The 21,988-nt window shown below is 42.1% G+C and overlaps 1 protein-coding gene across 1 annotated transcript in view; it reads right to left on the reverse strand.

Moving 5' to 3' along the window:
• rrp12 (ribosomal RNA processing 12 homolog) overlaps positions 1-21,988 on the reverse strand; it is a 60,753-nt gene that overhangs the window by 6,410 nt on the left and 32,355 nt on the right. Inside the window, exons 13-29 of the mRNA XM_084322207.1 lie at positions 21,809-21,923; positions 19,039-19,181; positions 18,076-18,197; positions 17,295-17,359; positions 16,084-16,246; positions 15,697-15,851; positions 15,528-15,595; positions 13,795-13,888; positions 13,398-13,556; positions 12,213-12,293; positions 11,754-11,859; positions 11,195-11,302; positions 10,853-11,010; positions 9,960-10,051; positions 8,615-8,764; positions 7,703-7,875; positions 3,691-3,795 (exon numbers count right to left, since the gene is read on the reverse strand). Of these exons, the coding sequence (XP_084178333.1) occupies positions 3,691-3,795; positions 7,703-7,875; positions 8,615-8,764; positions 9,960-10,051; positions 10,853-11,010; positions 11,195-11,302; positions 11,754-11,859; positions 12,213-12,293; positions 13,398-13,556; positions 13,795-13,888; positions 15,528-15,595; positions 15,697-15,851; positions 16,084-16,246; positions 17,295-17,359; positions 18,076-18,197; positions 19,039-19,181; positions 21,809-21,923 (2,057 nt within the window). The remainder of the gene's footprint in view (positions 1-3,690; positions 3,796-7,702; positions 7,876-8,614; positions 8,765-9,959; positions 10,052-10,852; positions 11,011-11,194; positions 11,303-11,753; positions 11,860-12,212; positions 12,294-13,397; positions 13,557-13,794; positions 13,889-15,527; positions 15,596-15,696; positions 15,852-16,083; positions 16,247-17,294; positions 17,360-18,075; positions 18,198-19,038; positions 19,182-21,808; positions 21,924-21,988) is intronic.

Below are 21,988 nucleotides of genomic sequence, written 5' to 3' on the forward strand. Positions count from 1 at the left end.
CCTGATGTAAACAAGACAAACGTCTTTCTCTGGTCTGCATCCCCTTAACAATTGTGTGTATTGAGCCGTACTGTATTGTACCCATTCTGCAATCTGTTAATAAAGTTCTCATTCATTCATTCATTCAAACATAGACGATATTGAACAAGCCATAATCCACGTATTTTCAATCCGAGAGAGCTGCAGTAGTTAAATCAATGAGCCATCGATAAATAAACAATCAGCAATGTCTCGCTTCATGAATGGCCAGCAGTAGTACTGCTCCTAAAAAAACTATTTACAACCGTTAACGTTAAGAAGAGAGAGAGAGAGAGAGAGAGAGAGAGAGAGAGAGAGAGATTTCTTCAACCTCGAACCTAAATTCCTTAGCAACCCGTGTTACCAAGTAAACAAATCACAGAACGATAGCCAGTTAGCCCGCACCAGCCTAGTAGTACTACTAACGTTAGCTCCCAGAACGATAGCCAGTTAGCCCGCACCAGCCTAGTACTAGTACTAACGTTAGCTGCCAGAACAATAGCCAGTTAGCCCGCACCAGCCTAGTACTAGTACTAACGTTAGCTCCCAGAACGATAGCCAGTTAGCCCGCACCAGCCTAGTACTAGTACTAACGTTAGCTGCCAGAACGATAGCCAGTTAGCCCGCACCAGCCTAGTACTAGTACTAACGTTAGAGAGAGAGAGAGAGAGAGACTCACTGTTTAGTTGAAACGTCCAGGGCAGGAGAGCTTGATATCCGCCATATAGCTTGTTAGCCAAGTGTTAGCTCAGCTGAGCTCGTCGACGTTAGCACAACACTCAACAAGTACATTCCTTTGTCCATTTCCGCTCGAACAGACTGCAAACTACCTGGCGTTCTATCGCCATGCTCTAAGACAAACTCTAACCTTAACCAACTTTGAAAGAGTGCCTAAGCTTAACAGTCTAAAGAAAGAACTTGCAGTCACGGCACGGCACGCTCTAAGACAAACAACAGCTAGAAGCTAGAATTGGAACATTAGAAATTGGATTCGGCCAATCAGAGATCGTCTCTGTGAAATTCTGCCATGGAAAAAAATACTGGCGTCGGCCAATCAGAGAGCGTCTCCGCGAAATGCGGCTATGGAAATTCTCACGGAAGTTCACGCTGCTTTCTAGACCGCTTCAAATCGCGCTCGGATTCCAACATAGTCATATTTCAACGCACAACGCCGTATGCACTGATTGGCTGTGACGGAGACAGCGATCAAACTGTGACGCGCAGTCAGAGCGCTATCGCTTCTTGCCCGGGCGAGAAATACAAAAAAAAAAAAAAAAAAAAACGTGATGTCACTTCCTGCTCTGGAAAACGCTGTTTTTTTTATTTAGATAATAACGTTATATTGTGCATTGGAAATACAAACATACTTAAAATGAGTAAATATTATTCATTTTAAACATTTTTATATTATTTATAGGGCTATAAAACAAAAGACAAAAAAGTTTTTTTTTCTTCTTCTCTCATTTAACAGGTGGGTCGGCGCCCTAGCGCCACCAGTGGCGAGCCGCCACTGGGCCAACAACCGCTGAACACCAAACACGTATATATACATTATTTAGTCCGTTTTCCTTTTCCTTTTTATAAAAGGCATACTGGGACCCCGAGGGTGCAGTACCGGCCAGATCCTGCCAGGTAGCAGTATCGAGAGTGCAGTAAACCCTGTTCCAGACCCTGTGTTACACTCAAATGTCTCCGGGCGCTATATTTAGACTGAGCCGAGTGAATCGCTTCATCCGACCACTTCGAAACGCATCTGGCACACTCAATCCATAAATTGTGCCAAATTATGTCCGGGACCAGACGGACACCAATACTGGAAATCGCGATCAGACAATTGGAATATTCTTTTTGGAATACCCCTGACCAGAGGTAAGGACTATCTGACATCAATTTCAGCTGGATCCAACAATGTTTTGATATCGATCCAGCTGATCGGCTTCTGTAGTGTTCAACACGAATGCCATTACTGGCCATCAAAACATAAAAAAACGACCCCCCCCCCCCCCTTCATGCATTCATGATGAAACATAATACCTATTATATACATTTGATTTGGAAATAGTAGCGTGTCCAGGCAAGAAACGCCAACGCTTATAGTAGAATACACGTAGCGCCCTATAACTCAGCGTTTCATGAATTATCCCGGATCATTCCTAAACTATACTTATATTCACCACAGGATAACGTGCAAACGTATCCATGAAAAAATTATCTCTTTTTTGCATGTTCGACGGAAGAAAGTCAGTGTCAAATGACTATAGTATTGTCTCGATAGCTATAATATAGAATATAGATATAGCTCTACAAACAAGGTGACAGTTACAACGGGACCCGGCTAATCCCTGGCTCTGAATGAGTTAACGCCACTTTTTTTTAACGCAAGATTAACGTTTATAATATATATTTTTTTAATGTTTTAAAAACATTTACCAGACTTCACTCGGGTGTATTATTGATACGCTCATTGATACTATGTTTGTTTCTGACTTGAAGTGTGGGTGTGTGTGTGTGTGTGTGTGTGTGTGAGAGAGCCCTTGTGTGGGTGAATGTAACAAGTTCCTAATGTTTTCTTTCCCCTATTATTTCATGCACACTTTATTCATTGTTTTAAATTATTATTTTCTTATTTTGTGCATCACTCCGTTTTGAATTTGATGCAAATTTGCAATGCATGAGGGTCACTTCTTTTGTGTTAAATGGCTGCATAAAGCAAGCATTTGTTCTCATGTTGATAAGAGTATTAAAACTTGAAAAAGATCCATTTAAGGTAGATTTAGAACAGATAAAAAATATGCTATTCATTTGCGATTAACTATGGACAATCATGCGATTAATCAGATAAAATATTTTAATAGATTGACAGTCTTATTTATTTTTACATTTAATTTTTTGCTTTGTTCTTTATTTATTGTGATGTTTCTTCTTGACTTGCTTAAAGAAGACGTGTCCGGTGGCGGCATGTATATATATATATATATATATAAAATTGACAAAGCCCATCCTACCCTTCACTTCACTGGCATACTACCCTCTACTTAACTGATATACAATTAACATATTAAAACTAGGGATGTCCGATATTATCGGCCTACCGATATTATCGGCCGATATCGGCATTCAAATGTGATATCGGAAAATATCTGTATCGGTTTTCATTTTTTTACATTTCTATAACCTTTATTTACAGAGGTAAGCAAGTAAAAACAAATTCAGATTTTATTTATTGTCAAAAGTATGCATAATGTTGTGTTAATTCCACAACAAGAGATATGTAATGTTAATTACCTGAAATTATTCCATTTTTGGGGGGGGGGGGGGAACCCTGCATATATCGGTATCGGTTGATATCGGTATCGGAAATTAAGAGTTGGACAATATCGGTATAGGTAAAAAAGCCAATATCGAGCATCCCTAATTAAAACCTTAATAAGGTGTTTGTTTATCCAGTTTCGATGGTATTCTAATCTACTGATAACCGGGGAGCTTCCAGGTGGGGACATGGGGATGGGGAGCTTCCAAGTGGGGACGTGGGAATGGGGAGCTTCCAGGTGGGGACGTGGGAATGGGGAGCTTCCAGGTGGGGACGTGGGAATGGGAAGCTCGCCACCACTGCTGAAAGAGCAATAAATAAATAAGGTGGTGGAAGCAAACACAACCTTTAAATCCTCCTACCGTCATTCTTGTCCTCGTCCTCGTTGTTGATGATGAGACGTCCGTCCGACGTCACCTTGAAGCCATGCTGCACCTTGGCAGACTTCTTCAGCTGTGGGTTGGTAGCTGCCAAGTGCATGTAACAATACCATTAATAATGCTACTTCCATATAACAATACCATTAATAATGCTACTTCCATATAACAATACCATTAATAATGCTACTTGCATATAACAATACCATTAATAATGCTACTTCCAAATACCATTAATAATGCTACTTCCAAATAACAATACCATTAATAATGCTACTTGCATATAACAATACCATTAATCATGCTACTTGCTAGGGGTGGAACGGTTCACAAAATGGACGGTTCGGTTCGTATCACGGTTTTGGGGTCACGGTTTTCGGTTCGGTTCGATATACGTTGTTTTTTTTAATTTAAAAAAATCTAAACATGCTTCTCGTTTATTTAAAAAAAAAAAAAAAAAAATTACAGTGTTACAGTGTTTACAGCCTTAAAGGCCAACTTGCAGGTTAAACCCTACTCTTCAATTATGGGTAGTTTACATCATTGGTATCTAATTTAGTTATTAATTTTTTTTCATTTGACGCCGGAAATGCCACTCAGAAAGGGTTAAAAAGGTCCACGCACGAATAACATGCACGGAGCAAATCTAAAAGCTTATCAGACGCTAGCAGGGCCGTGACGTCACATCTGGTATCTTTCCCCTACTTCTGATCCACTACAATGGAGTTTGACGAGTGCAGAAAGCTATTTCCTTGATCCAAATGGACGCCTTACAAGACGCAAATGGGTTTAATCGTCTGAGACTTTGATGGACCAGCTACAACTGGTTGAAACAAGGTAGTTATAAGGTTTTTAATGTCGTAAAAAAAGAACTACATGTACCATTAGGCAGCCTGTTGTTCAGTACAGCAGCGCTACTGGTCTGTGGGCTGTCGCCTTATCCCCGGGTCATAGTATCAAGCTGGCTATATGGCTCTGGCTAACGTTACCCCGCTAACGTTAGCATTATGTCTACTGTCGTGCATGTAAAAGAGTTTTGGGAATGAGTAAAATGGGCAGGTCCTCTTCTCAGACCTGTGGGGCAAAGCATTGCACACGCATCATGCCGGCTAGAAAGCTACACGTCGCCGCATGTTGATACAATAGTAGCCCCCTCGGATAGCACTCGGTGCATCAGTCACGAAAGGGGCTACCACGATAGCTATTAGCTAACTAACGTTAACGTTACAAGCTCAAACACCTTATAACTACTACTATTGTCGTGTCCATAAGTTCCCTGGCAGAATACTTGTGAGGACAAAGGTATACAAAGAGGAGAGAACCATTTGAAATCGGGCCATGTTAGGAGTTTCGAGAATGCTGGCTACCAAGCTAGCTAACTTAGCTACTAACGTTATAAACACAATATATACAACGACACAATGATTTACATTATTACAAATATGGTAACGTGGTTGTGGCTTTTACAAATATGGTTAGCTTTAGAGATGAATGTCTATGATCACAGAGCAATAGTGTTAGGTGAAACAGAGACTAGCTCCTCGGCTAGTACGGTAGTAACAAGAAGGCTCCTTGCTTCCTGCCACTACCTGCCTGTGATTCTCAGCGCCCGCTGCTGCCCTGTACCTGGTGTGACGTCATCATTAAGATGACACACGCACGCTATGAAACATGGATTAAAATATGCATGTGCGTGGAGGTTGTGGTTTGGTCGACAAAATGTTTGATAAAAACTAGGGATGTCCGATATTATCGGCCGATAGGCATTCAAATGTGATATCGGAAAATATCGGTATCGGTTTTCAATTTTTTTTACATTTCTATAACCTTTATTTACCCAGCCAAGCAAGTAAGAACAAATTCTGATTTTATTTATTGTCAAAAGTATGCATAATGTTGTGTTAATTCCACAACAAGAGATATGTAATGTTAATTACCTGAAATTATTACATTTTGGGGGGGGGGGGGGGATCCTGCATATCGGTATCGGTTGATATCGGTATCGGAAATTAAGAGTTGGACAATATCGGTATAGGTAAAAAAGCCAATATCGAGCATCCCTAATAAAAACGCTAAAACTGGGTCAATTTCGATACTTTTTCCCCCCCTCTTCATGAAAGTCAGCGTTGGCCTAGTCACATTGTTTATTGAACAAAAATACAACCTGCAAGTTGGCCTTTAAATAATGTTTGGCACACAAAGACCGAACTGACTATAGGCTACATTTGTCAAAGTATTAACTTAGTGCAAACAAACAATATGCTCAGCCAGCACTAGACTTTCCTTTCTTTAATATAAAACACAAAAAAACAATGTCAACAATGTTTAAATTTCCCCCCTCCTTTTTCCGATTTTTCTCCCATCCCACTGTTAGTCGTTATGCCAATTCCCAACCCCCTTCCTGATTGTTGCGCACTTTCCCCTACTGTTGGTCCGGGAGGCCGGAGACTGTCACATGTTTTCCTCACACATGTGCAGCCAGCCGGCAGCCAGCCTGGCCGCGCAGATTCTCACTGGGAGAGTGTAACGTGTGGGAGGCCGCACTACCTCTCTCCAGATCCTACCCTCGCTGAGCAGGCGCCCCGACCGAACTGTAGGGGTCGCTGTCCACAACGCCCAGGACATACCCGCCAGCTTTCCCCACCCCCTAATACTGCCAATTGTATTAGTGTGAACGGCCAGCCAAGCTGGTGACAACGCCGGGAGCTGGATTCGAACATGCGAACCCAGCGTCTCCAGCGTTGGTGACAAACGCAATCTCCGCTACGCCACCTGACCGCCTTGATTGTCAGTTCTTAATGGAAAGATTAGTTTTCTGCTTGAAATTAAAGTGCAGTATTTGAAATACAATGAAAGGAATATGGCTGGATTTCTTATCAAAGGGAAAAGTGTCACTGTTATTTAAAATAAATAAATAAACAAATTAGAAGGCCATCAATATAAATTGCAGCATACATCAAACTAACACACACACACTGTACTGTTTCAAAACAACACTGCTCTGTTCATTCTATTTTTAAAATACGTACATTATCTGTCTACATTTATTTAGACTAACATTATTTAAATATTGAGTGCAACTGTGGTTGATTACGTAATTCGGTGAGTTAGAACCATCTATGGGTTGGTTCAGCTCAGGCAACGTTAGGAGGAGTTCATAACATCAACATGCAGTGGAAAAGCGGCAATAGTCCCGGTTGGAGTTAGTAAAACACAGTTGTATGTTAGCCTTCTTGGATGTTGAATAAAACGCCTATCATTGTCTTTAAACACCCCGCCTCTAAGACTCCCATTTTCTCCTCTGCTAGCTAGTAGCTACGATAACATTGCATTGACTGTATTAGCTGGCGGGCTACCATAGTTCAACATGCGTTGTGTTGTACAAACTGCTAACGCTATGGCAAGATGTGTGTAGGCCTATGTAATGTTAATGGCTATGTTTTTAAAGTCGTAATGAAGATTGATTTATATTGTGGTTGCCATTTTTACACAAACTGACTAGCACCTCCAGTGCTGCTGCTGCAGCCAGCGCTCACCTCTCCCGGCTCCGCCAAATGATTTAAATTTTTTTGCGCATCATCTGAACCGTACGATACACAGACGCCCCGAACCGCGGGGGTCGTACGGTACACGGTTCGAATGCGTATCGTTCCACCCCTACTACTTGCATATAACAATACCATTAATAATGCTACTTTCATATAACAATACCATTAATAATGCTACTTGCCTATAACAATACCATTTCCATTCAGAACAGTTGATGCTCTAATCTTTAAGAAGGAGGTTCTATATTATAGCACCAAATGTAATAAAAAAAAGGGCTCTGTATAGCACCAAAAGACACTAAAAAGCTCTATATATATATCTAAATGTTTATATAAAGTGTTTACATTTACAGATCTGTGTTCAATTTGAACTACAACAGACAAGTAGTAAGAGGAGATTCTAGATAAACACAACTTATATTTATTCTTAGTACACAAGATTTCATTACCCAGCACTCTCTGGGACACCTTGGGGTCCAGGAAGTTGAGTGGCTCGTCTCCCTGTCCTTCTTTCAGCCAGGCCCGCCCCTTCTGCGGTCTGCCCGCCTTCTTCTGTTTGTTGCCGCGCTTCCCTTCATCCTCCGACGGCTCACTGTCCGACTCTGCAAGGATCTCCTCGATACTGGAGAGGAAGAGGGGAGGGGGACAGAGGTTAGGGTGGGGTATGTGTGGGGGGGGGGGAATTGAGTCTAGATCCCATCACCTGGAAGGACCTTGGCTGTGACCTGGATGTGGGTCGTCATTAGGGCTGTCAGCAAATAGCTTTTTCTGGACTTAGAAGCTTTATACCACCCAAGTATAAAAGACCTTAAGAGTATTTTTCAAACACAAACATTTTCGTTTTTTTATTCAGTTCCAATTCGATTTCAATGTAAGTCAACATGTCCAGCTAAATTAAGAAAAAATAGAATGTTTTTTTAGTTCAATATTGTCCCCATGTTGTGACAAGTGCCTGGTAATAATAATAATAATAATAATAATAATAATAATAATAATAATAATAATAATAATAATAATAATAATAATAATAATAATAACATCTTGGATTTATATAGCGCCTTTCATGAGACCCAAGGCGCATAACAGAGGAGGGGGGCAAACTAAGGGTTCAGAGGAACAATTAAGTAGAAAAGAGGGAAATCAGAGTAATTAACCCTTTCACCGCCGCACTACCAAAACGGTTAACCCTTTCACTGAGACAGTTCACAGAAAGGTTAACCCTTTCACTGCGACCGTCGGTTGTGTGATAGTAAAGGGTTAACATTCTGTCGTGTGGCAGTGAAAGGGTTAATGCATTTGGTGAAGAGGTGCGATTTGAATGAGTCCAGGGATGCAGCATGTAGAGTATTCCTCCAGCAGACCTCTCAGATCTGACTTTAGGCTTGTCGTCCTCGCTCTCAGAGTCCTCGTCGGCGGCCTGCTTCTGTCTCTTGCTGCGCGCCTCGGCCTTGCGGATGTTCACCAGCACCTTGTGATGCTCTGCAGGCAGCATGCTCTTCACCAGCTCAAACCTGAGGCACACACCACCACCAATTAGATCATTTACCTATCTCGAGCACCGCCCTCTTTTAAAATTGATCCTCCAATCACAACTGTCTCTTCACCTTGGGCAAACAAAGCGAAGCAACAGTTGTTTCAGCGACTTCGGGTTATTGAGAAGCGCTATATAAATTAAATGAATTATTATTATTATTTAGTTGTGATTGGAGGATACAAAAAAGAGGGCAGGGCTTGATAGGTAAATTCACATGCACAAAATTACACGGTTATTTAGTATCTAGACTTTGTCCATGTCTTGACTTGGAAATTAGGGCAAAAGATGATGATGATATTAATTTGATATGCATGTTAACACTTTCGACGCCATACCCGATGACCGGTTGTCCCGATCGGATTGAGAAGCGTGAATTGCTCCCGGTCAATGATGTGTGGCGGATTATGTTGGCGACACGATCGACACCAATACTGGGACTCGCGATCAGATAATTGGAATATCCTTTTTGGGGTACATCCTAGTGAAGGTAAGGCCTATATGGTATCAATCCTGCTGTGATCCAACCATGATTTCACTTCGATCACAATATATGTGTGTAACGTTACTCCACAAGGTGTGCCGTTGGCGACGATCAAAGCATCAAAAAACTACCCCCCCCCCCACCCTTTCATGCATTCATGATGAAACATAATACCGATAATATAGATGTGATTTCAAAATAATAGCGTGTACAGGCGAGAAATGACGTTTTAGTGAATTGTACGTATTGCTGCATAGCGTTGTTTTCTGGGATTAGACAGGATTATTCTAAAACTATAGTCATATTCACCACGGTATAAAACGGGAATGTATGGATGAAATAATTTTTTCTTTATCTCATATTGAACGATAGATAGGTGATGTCAAATGGGCATAGTATTGTATCCATAGCTATAATATAGAATATATAGCCCTGCAAACACCGCCACGTATTCCTATACTTTAGAGTGTCGGCCTTTTAACAACACATCACACATATCGTTCCGGCGTCCAAAGTGTTAAAAGACATGCATGTTAGGCAGGGACTATGGATGTAAACTAGCTCATTAGCTAACTCTGGCATACATTTAATAAATAAACTACATTTAAAAAAAAAAAATTTTAAGAAAAAAGAAATATGCCTTCAGAAGGTAGCAAGTATGTGGTGATGTCAACACTGATCAGACACTCACCCAAACTTTCTGATGCACTTGGTGAAGATGTTCTTCAGTTTGGTTCTAAAGTGACGCCTCACATCATCTTTGATGTTCCCGATTCCCTCCATCTGAGAACGTCAGAGAGGAACGTAGAGCGTGAGATCTTTGTCAATGTGGCCATGATGGTCTGTTATACATATTTGACTTCAGATGGTTAGATGGTTGCTGGTAGGGGTTCTTTACCATCATTCAACAATGGCAGAGTTCAACCAGTAATATTCATTATTTCTAGGGCTGTCAGTTTATCGCGTTAATTAGATTAATTAATTACACAGCAAATTATCGCGTTATGAAAATTAACGCAGGATATACAGTATATATATTTTTTATATATCTCATTCATTCCATAACAACGTAGAATAAACATTAATAGATTTTTTTTTCTTCTTTTTATGGTTAATTTGCATGTTCTTGGTATCTGATTCTAGGGACATCTATGGATCTCAGGGAATGTATTCCCAGTGTCAGAAATACTGTGTCTGTTACTAGCTTGAGTAAATTGTAATGAACCAAATGAGAATATATATAAAAAAAAAAAAAAAAATCTAAGCAAATGAATAAAGGGAAGATGATTAAACAGAAGGTTTTGTAGATACAGTACTGAATTCTGCCATCCGGACACATGCAATTTGAAATATGATTATAGAATATAGAATATCAGGCCTAAAATGGTTATGCGATTAAAATGTGATTAATTAGATTAATTAATTACAAATCCTGTAATTAATTAGATAATTTTTTTTGATCGCCTGACAGCACTAATTATTTCACAAGAAAGAAAAATATAATCATCCAGATTATAAATATAATAATGCACTTGTATACCTTTGTGACGTCTGACATGTCCGACATATTAATGAGCTACCTACCAAGACAGTGACGTGCGAGGCCAGCGTCTTGGGGTCCATGATGAAGAGGATGACCTTGATGAAGCCCAGGGCAGCTTTGACGATCTCCCTGGTCCGCGACGTCAGCAGCACGCACACGTTCTGCAGCAGCTGCTCCATGGTGGTGGCCTCTATAGAGTCTGGGAACAACACAGGTCTCAAACTATACACCCTCTAGTAGACACTCTGAAGATGCTAACACGGAACACTTTGAAGGTTTAACGCCAGTCAAATGTATTGAGAATAATAATATGTGTCCGTCTATTCATCTATACTGTGATTCTATTAACTGAACACACAAGAGGAAATGGGTTGTGGGTTTACCTTTGTGCTCGAACACCAGTCGAGTCAGGGCGAGGATAGTGCAGGTCATCATCGTGACCGATCCCGTCAGCCCTGCGTAGATCAAGACCAGATACTGATCCAGGGCGTCTGGGAGGAAGGAGAAAGATCATCTTTAAGCATTTCAACTGTCCGATATTATCGGCCGATATATTGGCCTTAAAATGTAATATCGGAAATTATCGGTATCGGTTTATAAAAAATTATAAAAATATTTTTTTTAACATTTATTTAACCTTTATTTGCCCAGGCAAGCAAGTAAGAACAAATTCTGATTTTATTTATTGTCAAAAGTATGCATAATGTTGTGTTAATTCCACGACAAGAGATATGTAATGTTAATTACCTGAAATTATTCAGTTTTTTTGGGGGGGAAACCCAGCATATATCGGTATCGGTTGATATCGGTATCGGAAATTAAGAGTTGGACAATATCGGTATATCGGATATCGGTAAAAAAGCCAATATCAAACATCCCTAATTTCAACTTCACTCTTACGATATCCTCTCAGATCAGAACAGATGCATGCGTGTGCGTTACCTTTGGCGTTGCCACAGAAGCGGATGAAAGCGCTCCCTATCTCCACCAGTAACGTGTAGGCGTTCTTACGAGCCCCGACAGACACCTCCTTGGTGCAGATAATCACCTGAGGAGAAACGTGGTCAGCAATGCACTTGGTATCGGAATACAGCAACGCATTCAACTGTGTATGTAACTAAATCCCTCCATAAAACAGTCTTCTCACTGCTCCGGTCCCACTCTGACGCCATTTCGGATTCTCATTTCTAAACTCTTCTATCTTACTATTAGAACGAACAGATCACAGCGATGTGCTATATTATTATTTACTATTGTTACTTAGATGCATGGCTTTTTAATATTTCTAGGTAAATAATGTTGTTGTGATGCTGCTGTGTGAAATGCACTTAGAAATAGAGAGTGAGTGAGTGAGTGAGTGAGTGAGTGAGTGAGTGAGTGAGTGAGTGAGTGAGTGAGTACCTCTGGCAGCAGAGCGGTGATGAAGTTCTTGTGTTCTTCACTCAGCTGTTTGACAACGTGAATCAGACACTTTAGTCTGGGCTGAAGAGGAACAATGGAAAGAGAAGGCAGACAGTCAGAACAAATCACTTAACACTTAACACAAGCACCCTACCACAATATCACACAGGCCTACCACAATATCACACAGGCCCACCACAATATCACACAGGCCCACCACAATATCACACAGGCCCACCACAATATCACACAGGCCTACCACAATATCACACAGGCCTACCACAATATCACACAGGCCCACCACAATATCACAGACCTACCACAATATCACAGACCTACCACAATATCACACAGGCCTACCACAATATCACAGACCTACCACAATATCACAGACCTACCACAATATCACACAGACCTACCACAATATCACACAGACCTACCACAATATCACAGACCTACCACAATATCACACAGGCGCACCACAATATCACAGACCTACCACAATATCACAGACCTACCACAATATCACAGACCTACCACAATATCACAGACCTACCACAATATCACAGACCTACCACAATATCACAGGCCCACCACAATATCACACAGACCTACCACAATATCACACAGGCCCACCACAATATCACACAGGCCTACCACAATATCACACAGACCTACCACAATATCACACAGGCCTACCACAATATCACACAGGCCTACCACAATATCACACAGGCCTACCACAATATCACACAGGCCTACCACAATATCACACAGACCTACCACAATATCACACAGGCCCACCACAATATCACACAGGCCTACCACAATATCACACAGGCCCACCACAATATCACACAGGCCCACCACAATATCACACAGACCTACCACAATATCACACAGGCCCACCACAATATCACACAGGCCCACCACAATATCACACAGGCCCACCACAATATCACACAGGCCTACCACAATATCACACAGGCCTACCACAATATCACAGGCCTACCACAATATCACACAGGCCTACCACAATATCACACAGGCCTACCACAATATCACACAGGCGCACCACAAATAGATTATCCCACCCTAACAAACAGCCTAAGAACCTGTGGGGGGGGGGGGGGGGAAGCATGACCTGAAACTGTACCCAATACACTCTAGTTCTCTCTCGCTCACCCTCTTGGCTGGTGACGAGGCGTTCTTCAGAGTCTCCAGCAGGATGTGTTTGAGCGTCTCCAGATTCACCAGAACAAACGAGTGAGACTCCTCCGTCTCTCCTCCACACATCTCCTCCAGGACACGGTAGGCCTTCTTCTGCATACTGGGCTCTTTAGTCTGTCCACACACACACACACCACAGTGGAATATATCAAGGCTCAGGATTCCTCTCGAGCTCCGTTTAAATGAGAGATCATCCGTTACTATGACAACCATACCAACAGAGTTTATGTACATATATTTCTCTACTCAATGCATATATATGACAGCTCTAATATGACTACCTGGGTCAGGTTAGATAATAGAGATACCGTTAGATATTTGGTCTTTTCTAACTGACTATTGAGCAAATTACCTCCAGATATGGCTTGATCAGGTCAAAGGTCTTCGCCATACTGACCGCATCTACACAGGGAGCCATGGCAACCACCAGGTCCATGACTGACAGCCTGAGAGAGAGAGAGAGAGAGAGAGAGAGAGAGAGAGAGACCGTGTGGCAGAAAAAGGAAGAGAAAGCAAAACAAAAGAAAATAGTGAAAGAAAGAAGGAAAGACAGCAAACTAGAAAGATTTAATCGCATCATCACGCTGAATGCCATGGTTCCACTAAGTCCTCCAGTTAACAGCAGCCGTTACCCTGCAGCAGTATAATGAACTCTGTGTGAACGTTACCCTGCAGCAGTATAAAGAACTCTGTGTGAACGTTACCCTGCAGCAGTATAATGAACTCTGTGTGAACGTTACCCTGCAGCAGTATAAAGAACTCTGTGAACGTTACCCTGCAGCAGTATAATGAACTCTGTATGTGAACGTTACCCTGCAGCAGTATAATGAACTCTGTGTGAACGTTACCCTGCAGCAGTATAAAGAACTCTGTGTGAACGTTACCCTGCAGCAGTATAATGAACTGTGTGTGAACGTTACCCTGCAGCAGTATAATGAACTCTGTGTGAACGTTACCCTGCAGCAGTATAATGAACTCTGTGTGAACGTTACCCTGCAGCAGTATAATGAACTCTGTGTGAACGTTACCCTGCAGCAGTATAATGAACTCTGTGTGAACGTTACCCTGCAGCAGTATAATGAACTCTGTGTGAACGTTACCCTGCAGCAGTATAATGAACTCTGTATGTGAACGTTACCCTGCAGCAGTATAATGAACTCTGTGTGAACGTTACCCTGCAGCAGTATAATGAACTCTGTGTGAACGTTACCCTGCAGCAGTATAATGAACTCCGTGTGAACGTTACCCTGCAGCAGTATAATGAACTGTGTGTGAACGTTACCCTGCAGCAGTATAATGAACTCTGTGTGAACGTTACCCTGCAGCAGTATAATGAACTCTGTATGTGAACGTTACCCTGCAGCAGTATAAAGAACTCTGTGTGAACGTTACCCTGCAGCAGTATAATGAACTCTGTGTGAACGTTACCCTGCAGCAGTATAATGAACTCCGTGTGAACGTTACCCTGCAGCAGTATAATGAACTCCATGTGAACGTTACCCTGCAGCAGTATAATGAACTCTGTATGTGAACGTTACCCTGCAGCAGTATAATGAACTCTGTGTGAACGTTACCCTGCAGCAGTATAATGAACTCTGTATGTGAACGTTACCCTGCAGCAGTATAATGAACTCTGTGTGAACGTTACCCTGCAGCAGTATAAAGAACTCTGTGTGAACGTTACCCTGCAGCAGTATAATGAACTGTGTGTGAACGTTACCCTGCAGCAGTATAATGAACTGTGTGTGAACGTTACCCTGCAGCAGTATAATGAACTCTGTGTGAACGTTACCCTGCAGCAGTATAATGAACTCTGTATGTGAACGTTACCCTGCAGCAGTATAATGAACTCTGTGTGAACGTTACCCTGCAGCAGTATAATGAACTGTGTGTGTGAACGTTACCCTGCAGCAGTATAATGAACTGTGTGAACGTTACCCTGCAGCAGTATAAAGAACTCTGTGTGAACGTTACCCTGCAGCAGTATAATGAACTCTGTATGTGAACGTTACCCTGCAGCAGTATAATGAACTCTGTGTGAACGTTACCCTGCAGCAGTATAAAGAACTCCGTATGTGAACGTACCGTGTGAACTCTGTGCTCTCTGCACTGCTCAGTCTCTCTGTTGCTTTATGCAGGAACGTACTGATCATCTGAGGAGAGGACAGTAGGGCTCATTATTGTTACCACACGATTAGAAAGTGTGAGACAGTATAGACTCTAAAAGGCAAACGAGGTCAGGAGTGTAACTGACCTCGGTGTCTGTGGCGCTCAGGTAGACTCTGATGGTGTCGAGGACAGCCATCCTGTTGGGGGCAGCCTCTCCGGCCGTGGGCTGCTGGCTGTACACGTTGAACAGGATGGGCAGGAAGTTCTTAGAGAAGCGACCCACCTCAGCCTTCGCTTCCTCTGTGCCGAGGAAACCAACATAGCAACTTGTTAATTGTTGAATCAGCCTCTTTATTTTATTTAGTTAACAAGTGGGCTACATAGATTAGGAAAACTGTAGAACATTTGAAAGATAATCGTAACCTGAACTGCAATACATGTTTGTGGACACATTCATTTCGGCATAGATAATATACTGCATTTTATTATTTGTCATTCTATTTAATAGAATGTGTTAAACCTGTATGCAGACCTGTGTTGCAGCTCTTGGTGATGACACAACGGAGAGCCTGGCAGATAGTCAGCCGGAGTCCCGGGCGTTCGTTGATGGCTGTGCCCAGGGCCCGGGCGATGCCTTTGAAGGACACCAGCAGGTCCACGGTGCCCACACAGAAGCCTGGGAGCATGGTCCAGATCTGACAGGAGGACACAATCATTAACAACACGGCAGGAAGCCCCAAGGCACTGTGCTAGCTGATCAGGACTAATACACCTTGGCCTCAGGTTAATATGAACCTACCTCAGGGTTCCCACACATTGCAAAATGAAATTCAATGACTTTCAAGTACTTTTCCAAGCACTATTTTTTTTTATTTTAAAAGGGCATTTAAAAAGGATACAATTCACTTTTAAATGTTTTTATTGAAAACATTTCCAATATTTATGGCTTAAAACCAATTTCTGACAATTAGTTACACTTTAGATAAAAAAATTATATTTCTTGATTCAGAACTATTTTATCATGGATGAACAAAACTTTCAATGCGAATGGTTGGTCACACAGGCCTACCACAATATCACACAGGCCTACCACAATATCACACAGGCCCACCACAATATCACACAAGCCTACCACAATATCACACAGGCCTAATATCACACAGGCCTACCACAATATCACACAGGCCCACCACAATATCACACAGGCCTACCACAATATCACACAGGCCTAATATCACACAGGCCTACCACAATATCAGACAGGCCCACCACAATATCACACACGCTTACCACAATATCAGACAGGCCCACTACCTGTTGCCATCATGTCTGGTACACCTTGGCCTCAGGTTTGATTTTTGAATTGAATTTGAGTTGAATTTATTCACACACACGATACAATACATGTCATCATCGTGAGGACATCATCATCAAAATTGTGTGCGTGTGCCAGGTCTCCCAAGAAGCTATTTAAAGCTTTTGGAGGGAGCCTGATCACAAACAAAGGCCTCCAAATATGAACAACATGCACAAGTTTACACACCTACTTACATAAATAAATAAATAAATAAATAAACAAATAAATAAATAAATAAATAAATAAATAAATAAATAAATAAATAAATAAATAAATAAATAAATACATAAATACAATAATAATTCCCAAGTTTAGTTACTATTTACAGATATGATTTGAGCAATTTCTCTTTCAGTGACTTTGTGAAGGTGGAGATATGAACCTACCTGCAGCTGTAACGTCTGGTACACCTTGGCCTCAAGTTTCTGTCCAGCTTGTTCCAACTGTTCAGCTAAAATACAGATGAATATAAAATTCAGGTAATGCACACATGCAGAGAAACTAGAAAACACCTGGATCACTGCCATGCGTTCACTCCATGAGCAACCAATTGTCAGAAGTCCTTTACATTTTCTCTACCTGTAGTTGGTGTTTTTTTATATAGTGGTATTTTTTTTACTGTAGTTTTAACTAAGCTGGTGTTTTTTTATAGTGGTGAGTGTCTATGTATTGTGACTGTATGTTTGTCTTTTAACCACTGCACAAATTAAATGAAGTTCAGAAAGGAAAATAAAGTACCGGTAATTTGAAGTTTGAAGTTGAAGTTGAAGATATATTGCCGATTTGGCATTTTGGTGCCATCATACATTTTGCTATAATACAATTAGACTTGACTCAGTGGCATATGATCGATATCATACAACATATTGTGATCAAGCCAAGATAATCATGTTACAATATTTCCATCAAGTTAAACACATACAACCAAAATGAGGCAGAGTCCAATTTTCTATCAAGCTCTGCTTAACATTTGAAGAAAAAGCTGAAGCACCAGTCTTTGAATCCAGACCAAAATGTTCCAAAATGGGCATTCATTTGCCATTTGCTTTATATACGTATGTAGTTGCATCAATTGAACTGGACTGTTGCCTTTCTAAAAATCAATGTAACGTTCTGAATCGAGGTATCCCTCGTGTTAATGTGGTGGCTAGGGGTCAGCCGGCTCACCTTTCTGCCTGAGAGTGTCGGCCAGGGGGAGGAAGTAGGAGGTGAAGAAGGCTAGCTGGGTGTTCTTCACATGGTCTCGGATGACTGGGATCAGCCAGCTCCGCGGGAACTCCAGGTCATCACTGCAAAACAACAACAAACACATTCAAACCACTAGGGATGCCCCGATCACGTTTTTTGCCACCGATACCGATCACCGATCGTCGTGAGCCATATCGGCCGATACCGATCCGATACCGATCGTTTTTGATTAAAAAGAAATTAAAAATTATTTTATATAAAAAGTTTTTTTTTTTTTTTTTTTAATAAAATATATATATTATATAATTAGACTTGTACTTGTATTATCTGCGAGACATCGCCACCACACAACAAGTCAAAATGCTCGCTATCTGCAAACAGCTCCACTGTCTGTGTGTACTCTAGTAGCTCCTCCTGATATCAACAAATGCTCCAGCAAGTCTTGTAGTGCATGTTGATACCTCCGTTAGCTCGCGTTAGCTGACGTTAATTCACTGTTCAAAACGAAATGTCCGATTGAACTAAATAGTTGTCTTAACGTCATCTAGCCGGCTAGCAGTAGCTACAGATAGCTCCTGATATCAATGTCTTATAACATTGATTGAATGCGTATTCGAGCTGAGGGCTTGCTGAATGTGAAATGACCAAAGCACTTAACGTTACCAATGGGGTCCCGCTGCAGCGCCGGAGAATCCTTTTGCTCGCTATCTGCAAACAGCTCCACTGTACACACAGAAGCTGTGTGTACGCTAGGCTGTGTGTAAGCTAGGCTAGCTTGCAGCCAGATAGCCTTCTACCGAACGCACAGAGGAAATTGGTATCCATCTTCTTGTCCGACTCTGGAGAAGAGGGTACGCACATTTCCCATAATGTTGCTGTGTTCCTTTAAACCACCAAAACATAGAGGTAATGATGTGTGCATGTGTGTGTGTGTGTGCTCACTCTTGGCCGGTGATGTTGAGGGGTATGGCTGCCAGCACCACCTCGGGCCCCATGCTCTCTACAGCGCCCCCTACTGCCAGGTCCAGCTCACCGCTGCACGGGAAGAGTGGGGTGGAGCGGAGGTCCGCCAGGGACTGGAGAGACTAACAGAGACACAGCAGCACGTCAATAAAAATCACTACTAGTCCACATCGCTGGGAAGGTTTTCACTGTGACATAACGCAGTTATCTGCCAGGCTCAGTGGCTACGTATGTAGTGTGAGAGAGAGGGAGGGAGAGAGATAGTGTGAATGCAGGGTTCCCACAGACATTGCAAAATGAAATTCAAGGACTTTTAAAGGTCCCGTGTCTTATAAATGGCCTTGGGTACCAGTTAATGGGCCTTTTTTATCGGGCGAAGGCATCAATCAAGGTGTCAGGCGGCTGCTGAATGCGAGCTGTGGTCCTCTTCACAGATGACTGATTAGCAAGCCAAATTGGTAGGTTGCTCTATAAGCCTTCGGCTTCAAACCTATCCTTTTAGTTTGTTTATTTGTAAAAAAAATCGAAGAATTATTTTAGTTTGTTTATTTATTTGTATTTGTAAACATTCTAAATAAAATAATTCATTCATTCCAGTATTTAGCATTATTTCCTAGCAATGGGGGATTATATCAATGTGGTCTGTGTCTCTAATTATCATTTTGACTCATCAGTCTAGTCTCGAGTTCACAAGATCTTCCCTCACTCAACTAAGCCATTCTGATTTGACTGTTTTGCTGACGTGAATAAGGCACTGGTTGTAGTCACCGCCCACAATCAACAATTCGCTCAACAACAGCGAGTGGAATTACTTCCTCAAACAGAGGGTGCCGGCAGCGAACGAGCGAGCGAGAGAGAGGGAGCGAGCGAACGAGCGAGAGAGCGAGAGATAGAGACAGGAGCTTCTCTCTCGGGGAAGCACACATGCATTTTACACACAACCTTGACCGGCGCGCGGGGAAGCTTAGCACACATTTCACACACAACCTCGACCGGCGCACGGGGAAGCACACGCGCATTTTACACACAACCTCGACCGGCGCGCGGGGAAGCACACACGCATTTTACACACAACCTCGATAATATTAAGTTACCAATGCATTGTCCCATGGGATTATGGCGAAATTAATTATTATCCCCCTCCTCTACCTCTCTCTCCGTCTCTCTGTCTGCCAGTCGCAGACTGTGGGTGACTGTCACTCAAAGCGCTTATGGGCGGAGCCAGGCCAAAACAGCTTGGAATCTTGAAGTGGAAAAAAGCTGCTTTTGAATACTTGATTAGAAATACAAAACAATGAATTTTTTTGAAAAGAACTTTACAGATGTGTTCCATAGACTCACAGGAATTGTGAAAAGTTGCCCAAATAGTGAAAGGAATAGCAAGACATGACCCCTTTAAGACTTTTAAGTACTTTTCCAAGCACCATTTTTCATTTTCAAGGATGTCACTCGAAGGATACAATTCACTTTTAATTCAGTTTTTTTAAGCATATTCTTGGCCTGCTTGCAAGCTAGAGCAAGTTAGAGCATCACACGCGAAGAGGAAATGAGGAAAAGCAGTTGGAGCGCACAAGACAGCGACTAGTCAGATTTTATTAAAGCAGAACAAAAAGTTTACGATTTCTTGATTCAGAACAATTTGAACATGGATGAACAAAACATTCAATGCGAATGGTTGATTTGAATTTCAAGGACTTTTTAAGAACCTTGTTAAAAAATTGGCTGTTAAGGAATTCCAGGCCTCGACGTTTCTTTGTCAAAAATCAAGCACTTTATGGACCTTGGGCGAACCCTGTTTTTTTTTTAACCTCGTTTAACTTTGCAAGTTGACTAAGGCTACGTTTAGACGAGCGTTTTGTGAACAGAAACCGCAAAAGTCATCTTGCGGTTTCACTTTTAATTTTGCGTTTTTTTTGGGGTGGAATTCTCTGTACAGACGAGGCTGTAACGACGGAGAACCGCTGTCACACGATTGGCGCATATGTCACATGACGTGCTGTGAAGACCCGCCCTACTCTGCCTCTGATTCGCAGACTGTGGATGGGGAATGTGATTGGACCAAATCAGAGTCACTCACAGACAGTGGGTCCACTCACGCCGCGGGACAGATTCTTGTGTATTTAACCCTTTCACTGCCACACGACAGCCGGTTGTGTGATAGTAAAGGGTTAACCTTCTGTCGTGTGGCAGTGAAAGGGTTAAAAGTACTGCCAATGTAGCCTTCAGGTGATCTCCGTTGATATAGTCAGACATACTTGCTTTGTTTACGTCTCGGCTACTGGTGCATACCTGCTACCTGTGATGTAAGCAGTACGCGCGACCAGAGCCGTGACAACCCTTTCGTCATCGTTTTAACAGATTTATACGGTTTAACAGTTTAGACGAGAGCGCAAAGCTTTTGCGTTTCTAGGAATTCCACCCTGGAAGGTAGTCTCACTTTTTTGCGGTTTCACCCCGTAAAAACGCCGTTTCCGTATAAACGAAAGGCACATCCGTAAAAATATTTTTGCGGATTCACCTGCTAGCGTTTCCGTCTAAACGGGGACTAAGAACACAGCGTTATTTGTAGCAGCAGCCTGGGGGTACAATGATGTCATCATCACACATAGTCCATGCATCATCATCATCTCCACTATCTGCTCTCTTCTGTGTGCCGTTTGACAATGTGGATATAAATAAAATAAAAAAACATACATGCAAGTGTGTGTGTGTGTCTGTGCATGTGTGCGCGTGTGTGTGTGTGTGTTACCTTAGTCATGACAGGGTTTGCCCGTTTCCCTGCAGCTCTGTAGAAACAGCCCAGGACCTGCAGTACAAACGCCCAGCGGGCATGGAAACGGTAGGACAGGCCCTCCTCCACGATACTGGAGCGCGCGCGTGCACACACACACACACACACACACACACACACACACACAATTACCATGAC

The sequence above is a fragment of the Notolepis coatsorum genome, assembly GCF_963971535.1.
Source record: "Notolepis coatsorum genome assembly, chromosome: 9".
In the NCBI taxonomy this organism is placed as follows: Eukaryota; Metazoa; Chordata; class Actinopteri; order Aulopiformes; family Paralepididae; genus Notolepis; species Notolepis coatsorum.